This window comes from Corvus kubaryi, unplaced genomic scaffold (genome assembly GCF_017639235.1).
Source record: "Corvus kubaryi isolate FWS band 111438036 unplaced genomic scaffold, C.kubaryi_AGA036_p1.0 37392, whole genome shotgun sequence".
NCBI lineage: Eukaryota > Metazoa > Chordata > Aves > Passeriformes > Corvidae > Corvus > Corvus kubaryi.
Genome location: NW_024581131.1, coordinates 8,984,050 through 8,990,535, shown reverse-complemented (window position 1 = coordinate 8,990,535; position 6,486 = coordinate 8,984,050). Strand labels below are relative to the sequence as shown.

Genomic DNA, 6,486 nt, shown 5'->3' with positions numbered 1-6,486 from the left:
AAGAAACAGCCTCTTCTGCCTGATCTTTGTTTATGTGCTGGCTGTCATCAGAGGGTGTCAAAGAAACAGCCTCTTCTGCCTGATCTTTGTTTATGTGCTGGCTGTCATCAGAGGGTGTTTTTTCAAATGATCGCAATTTAAAGAGCTTGAATTTCCATTCAGAAAACTTTGTATACGGATGCTGAAGTTCTTCAGGTAGGTCCATTTGTGATGCTACTGACTTCTGCAATCCCACAGAAACCAGATCACCTGAGAAATAGAAAGATAGATAAGTAAGTTAGCTAATTTTCCAAAAGTAATAATAATTCCATGATTTTTAGTAGAACAGTTCTTATTACTTTAACTGAGAAATACTTTGCAAGTGCATTACTCATCCAAGACATCTGCTGAACGGAGAGGCCCGGAAAAGGCTGTGCACTCAATATGTCAGATGAATTCCCAAATGTATCTTGACTTTGATCCTGAGGCATCGCATGTTTATTTGATCACCCAAGCACCTTACATGAAGCCATTAGTCATCTAGTAGTAAACATCCAAATCTGCCCCTTCCTTGTTACGCTCGACTGAGCTTCCCATAAGTAAAGCTACTATAGACAACAGCATTACATTCTGAAAGCTGGTGATTTTTTTAACATGAAACTGAACCCAGCTGGTGTCTGAAAGGTAGAATTTTGTGTGTTCATGCTATATGATCTAAATCAGCAAAGCCACTGCTCTCGTGCTACTTGTTACTTCTGAACTTGGTCAGAAGTGTTTCATCCATGGCATTCCATGTGAGCAGAGCAGCACATACCACTCAATCCCAGTGTTGACTTTATTCAGGCCCCAGTTTTGTAAGGTACTTTAGCATGGGCTTAATGAATATGAGTAGCTCCATTAAAACAGGAGGAGTATATCCTCTGTTGATGCAAAGCACTACAGTTCCCTGAAGTCCAAAGGAGATACAGCAATGCACACTGGCTGCAGATTTGATTGAGAGAGAATATTATACATTGTAAATTAGTTGTCTGTTTAAGTACCTTGCTGAGAACTCTATCTGTAAGAATTACTGGTGCTGGAAATGGGAAAATGTCTGTTTAAATTTGACCCCAGTTTTAGCTTTCATAGAGGTGAAGCCAAAAGTAATATCAATGTGGTTTCCATGGAAATATGGTGTGTATAAAAATAAATACAAGACTTTCACCTCAAACACACAAACTTTTTGCTACTGCATCAGACTCAGAATATAAAATTGTATAGAAACAACAAGAGTGACTAACCTATTTTGCATTACCTGGCTATGAGAAGTGCACAAGGTAAACAAACAGTACAGAGAAAATTCAGTTATGTTTCCTGACTTATTTTGGTTTTACTGATCTGATTGGTGTGAGTAATAAAAATGAGGAACACTATAACTTAAGACAGTGTACTAGAACTAGAAATGACATGGTTGTGGTTTCTTTAACTGATTATATCATCACTTAGCAATTCACATAACTTGCTAGAAATCTCAGTTCGCTGTCTTTTCAGAAGGTGTCCTTCATAAAGAAATACATCCAAATCATGGTCCAAAGTGCTGGGTTTCTGAGATTTTTTCATCTATAACCTTTGAATAAAGCATTATTTCAATACAGCCCTTCAGAGTCTGTTGGGAGAGGACTGCATGAGTTAATTAAGTTCCACATCCAAAATGACATACCAGTCTGATTAGCTCTTTCCTGAAGAGCTGAATTTTACTTTAAAACCATTCATTAGGCTTGGCAACTAAAATTTAGGTTTGTTTTCTTCCCAGCTTCTCTTCATTCCATCCCACTGAGAACAAGCTGCCCATCCCACTGTCCCCATCTGCCCACATTGCTCCGTCCAGCTGCCTGCACTCTGAAATATCTCTGTCTGCACTGCAGTCCCCCGTGGTCCATTGCTGATCCAGCCTGGCCACATGCGTGCTTGTATTCTGCCGTTCACAGATCTGTGAGGTGCAGCTGTGCACAGATGTATTCCGAGCATTATTACTGTCTCACTTTCTTGTCTGCATCTTGTGACAGACTTGGTGAAATTTATGCTCTGAGCAGTAACCCATTTCCCCTGAATAGTTCTGTGTTCCTATCACCTGCAGAATAATTGAATACTTAGTTACCCTATACTGCCCACAGATCCTTCTCTTCTACATAACACCCAATGCAGTTTTGTGTAATTTCACCATCACCAGCAGCACCTTCAGAATCTCTTAAGCCATGAGTAATGCCTCTTCAGGATGATATCTCAGTCATTGTAAAGAAACAGCCAGCACAGAGTACATTTAATGCAAAATATTTAATACTTTCCTGCTCTTCTAACCCTTTGAGTAAGTGCCACTGCAGTGCCATACTCATCTCCAAACCCATGACCTGACTCTCGCTACTAATCACCAACTCAAATGAATCAGACAGGGTTTACCCGTGCTAAAGGAAATTTCAAGCTTTTTTTTACTTTTTTCTCTTTCATTGAACATGTCCTGGAAGAAATGAATGACAAAGAAGCCCTCTCAGGTTATCAGACCTTCACCTTCTGCAGTAGTTAATTGTTGCCAACAGGCTACTCATTAAACGCTTTTGAATTGTCTAGCTCCCAGGCAGTGGAGATTACAGCAGCTCTCTTGGGAGAGCAAGAAATATTCCCAGTGCTAGGAATATTCCCTGCTACTCATGCAAAATGTGCCTGTGTTCTGTTATTCTAGTTGGAGGTCATGCTGAACAATCTTTTTTCACCTTGCCTACCCCACTCAGATTCTTACAGAGGGAACCCCAGGCGTGAATCTCCAGCCATGGTTATTTAATCAACTCAAACAGCTGTGTTCAGAATCGCCTCATTTTCTCTTGAAAAGGGAAAAGAAATCCCTTTTTCCCCCAGATCACAATATTTCATACATTTCTGAAGACAAGCAAGATTGCAATACGTTTGTTCACATCAAGGATGACTTTGCTTTATAAAAAGGCTCACCAAAATGAACAGAACAACCTGTGAAGTGAGGAAGCACACAAAAAATCACTGAGCTGCCCATTAAACCAGGACAAGGAACCAACACTGGGATGTCCTACAAGCATCTGGGATGCTGTCATTAATACTGCTAGCCTACCTTCAGCTCGCTGTCAGATTGTAGAGCTGCTGCTATGTCTGCCCAGTTTGTTCCAAATGTCAAGCTTGTTTGCTCTCTCTCATGCATGCTCTCACTTTTTCTGTGCTCCCTCTGCTTTTTAAAGACACTGCAGTGCTGTTTATCTCACTCATCCCGCTCTTTCTGAGTTCCCCGTACAACACTGGTGCAAACCACAGCTTATTTGAACTGAACACAATACAGAACTCTCAAATCCAGGTGGCACCTGGCAATTTATGAGGCTTAACCACAAAATTCATATAAACAAGCCCGTCCTGTGTGAGACTCCTGGGCTCTGAGATAAGTATGCAGACTCTCTCTGAGGAGCACCTGCACTGTTTTTTAACACAAAGTTTGCATTTAGCTTGCTTCTTTATAGTTTCATAATTGGTTTCTTTATTGTTAACTCTCTGAGAGGAGAATCTAGTCTTGGTCACACTGGTGTTCCACATCAAAGCTATTTTATTGAAGGCCGATGTCCCACTTCTCCAGCCAAGCTTGTGAGGTTTAGGTGAATGACAACAGGGATCACAAAACATCCTTGCTTCTGATACCAGTATTTAATTTTCATGGATATTACCTCTTTAGTAATGTGTATTTGAGGTCTTGAAGGCCCTGGGCAGGCAGGACAAATCAACAATATAAAAGTTATATACTTATTGAGTAACTGGTAGGTATTACACCAGGTATGGGCCATAGATGGCCACAAAAAGTAGCCAGTAGAGTCTTTTTCCTGAAAGCCCAAGAAGAAAACCCATGCTTAGTTTCCACAGAGCAACTATCTCAAAAATTGACTCAAAGTGGAAAGATGCTGTCATACAACAGCACCCTGAAAGTTTTCAGTCTCCACACATAAGACCTGTTTTCTATGTACCCAACCTTGATACAATGCCCTTGAAAGGAAGGCAGTTGTAGAGAGCAATAAGGTCTACCCTGAGCCTTTTCTCCAGGCTAAACAACCCCAGCTGCATCAGACCTGTACTCTACATCTTTCACGAGTCTCATTGCCCCAGCGCTTCAATGTCTTTCTTGTAGTGAGAGGTCCAAAACTGAGCACAGGATTCAAGGTGTGGCCTCACCAGTGCCCAGTACAGAGCAACAATCACTTCCCTGGGCCTGCTGGCCTCACTATTGCTGACACAGGCCAGGATGCCATCAGCCTTCTTGGCCATCTGGGTACTGCTGGCTCATTTTGAGCTGACTGTCAACCCGCACATCCAGGTCCTTTTCCAGCCATTCGGACTCAAGCTATTCTTGTTAGATGATGTCTTGGAGAAATGGTTAGTCCTGAGTCTTTGTGCCACACGAGAGGCTAACAGCACCTACAAACCAGTGTAATGATTCATGCCAAAGCAAGTAATGTATGGAGAAAGGAAACAACGTATTTATGGAATATGCAATGCATGGAGAAAGTAAAAGGGTTCAGAAACAAATCTTGATATCCTTGCTCAGATTCTGATACACACAAAACCCTAATGTGAAATAAATCCCAATCAGAAACATCTGAATGGGAGTGTCAGGATAAAGTAGAACAGAAGTCATAGATGTCATTCCAGGCCAAGGCAGTGTGGGACAAGGATGTCACGGCTGAGGCATTTCTAGACCTCTGAGAACATTAGATGGCTGAGCTCACTACTCTGCTGTTTTGCTTGGACTTCCTAACAACCTACCTACTTTTATTATTCACTCCCTAGCATTTGGAGAGACCTTTTAAAAAAAAAAATAGCAGGTCGAGCTGCAATGCCAGATATCAATCAAAATCGCTCTCTGCAGTCACATACTGATTTCCTCTTATCCTGAAATGGCAGGCACTGTTCCCTGACGATATGCATTGTTATTATTGAGGAATTTGAGGCTCGTTGAGAAGTTTAGCAGATATCTGCCTCTGGGGTGCTTATTCAAAACTTCACCCAGGTAGCTGGCTGCCTGTCCTGTCCCCCCAGGAGCCTGAGTTCCCATGCAAAACTGCACTGCACAGGCATCAGCTTCCTTATCAAAGGAACCACATGAGCATACATAAGCCTAGTCAAGTGCTTTTCTTCCAAGTACCCAGGAAATCACCTTGGAAAAATATTGTCTCGTAGGGATACAGCAGGCAACTAAAGATTTTAATTGATCTCAAATTGCTGCAGCTTTGGATGTGTTTTATTTCTGTAAGAGCACAATTTCTGAACAGTTTGAGCTGCACAGATCCAGCACTGGAAAATGTTTTCCCTGTGCAGCTGGCACCACCGAGTGGAGAAAAGCATTTTCGCATTCTTTTCTGTTACAGCATGAGCATTAATACATGATCATGGGCCTAAGCCATACAGATTTGGAAACTCTTCTGAATAAAATAATTCATTATTCTTGGAATATAAACTCCAGATGAGTTCCTTGAATTCTCAGTTAAAATAGGCTGGACATCAGTGCCCTTGACACCTCGCAGATTACTAAAAATAGTATTTTTCAGACATGCAAACCCCTTCAACTAAGGGTATCTGTTTTACAAAGCCATGCAATGATAAATTTCCTTGTTTTACAGATAATGAAAGTAGCATACAGTATGTTCACTTGGCAGGAGAAAAAGGATAGCTCTGAAATTCAGCCAGTTGTCCAGGAGTGGGTCCACAAAGTTTCTATTTATTGATTGATTGATTGCTTTATTGATTTATCCTTAATGTTGCTATTTCTCTATTGTGATACTTTGGAGCCCTATGTGATGGCCCAGCTATCTCTCTACCCTAACTCTTTAGCTTCTTGGCAGGTCCTAACAAAACAAGGTATGTTTTGGACACAGGCAGTGCTCTGAGGGGTGCGTTAGGGTCTGGCATGGCCTTGGTTCTGAGAGCAGCACCCTGCAGAGGGAGAGAGGCACTCTAACCATGGAACAACCCGCTGATTTCCAGCTCCCAGGGAGCATGGCACGCAGACAGAAACACTGAAAATAACTGGAAAACTCAGTGGCCTCCAGCTGCCCCAGCTTATATCCCCCCCAAACAGTGGGAACAGAAGCGTTCGTTGGATTTTAATGTGTGTTAATCAGAGGTTTTCGCCAAGAAAACTCCCTAGTGCAACCAACGCAATTCCCCTCGTTCGTTCCTACGGAAATGAACTTGTCTGTGTTCACGTTGTGCCGGTATTTCACTTCCTTAAAATCGCCCGCTGTCCCAAGCCACCGGGAGAGGTTCCCCTCTGCGCTCGCCCTGGGGGAGGCAGCGCACCCGGCTTCGGTGCCTGCAGGAGTCCCCAAGGCACAGCTGAGGGGGGAGAGCAAGTTGTTTCTAACAAGCATTTGGCTTGCATTGAGGCACGGCTTTCTGTTGACTCCCAACACACATCACCACCCCCACCATCCCCCGGCTTTCAGCGCCTCCTTTCGAACAGCGCTCAGG

The 6,486-nt window shown here is 42.7% G+C and overlaps 1 protein-coding gene across 1 annotated transcript in view; it reads right to left on the bottom strand.

The window, feature by feature from the left end:
- RAG1 (recombination activating 1) overlaps nucleotides 1-3,181 on the bottom strand; it is a 6,186-nt gene extending 3,005 nt beyond the window's left edge. The window contains exons 1-2 of the mRNA XM_042038873.1: nucleotides 3,095-3,181; nucleotides 80-223 (exon numbers count right to left, since the gene is read on the bottom strand). Of these exons, the coding sequence (XP_041894807.1) occupies nucleotides 80-223; nucleotides 3,095-3,181 (231 nt within the window). The remainder of the gene's footprint in view (nucleotides 1-79; nucleotides 224-3,094) is intronic.
- Between the last annotated feature and the right edge of the window lie 3,305 nt (nucleotides 3,182-6,486).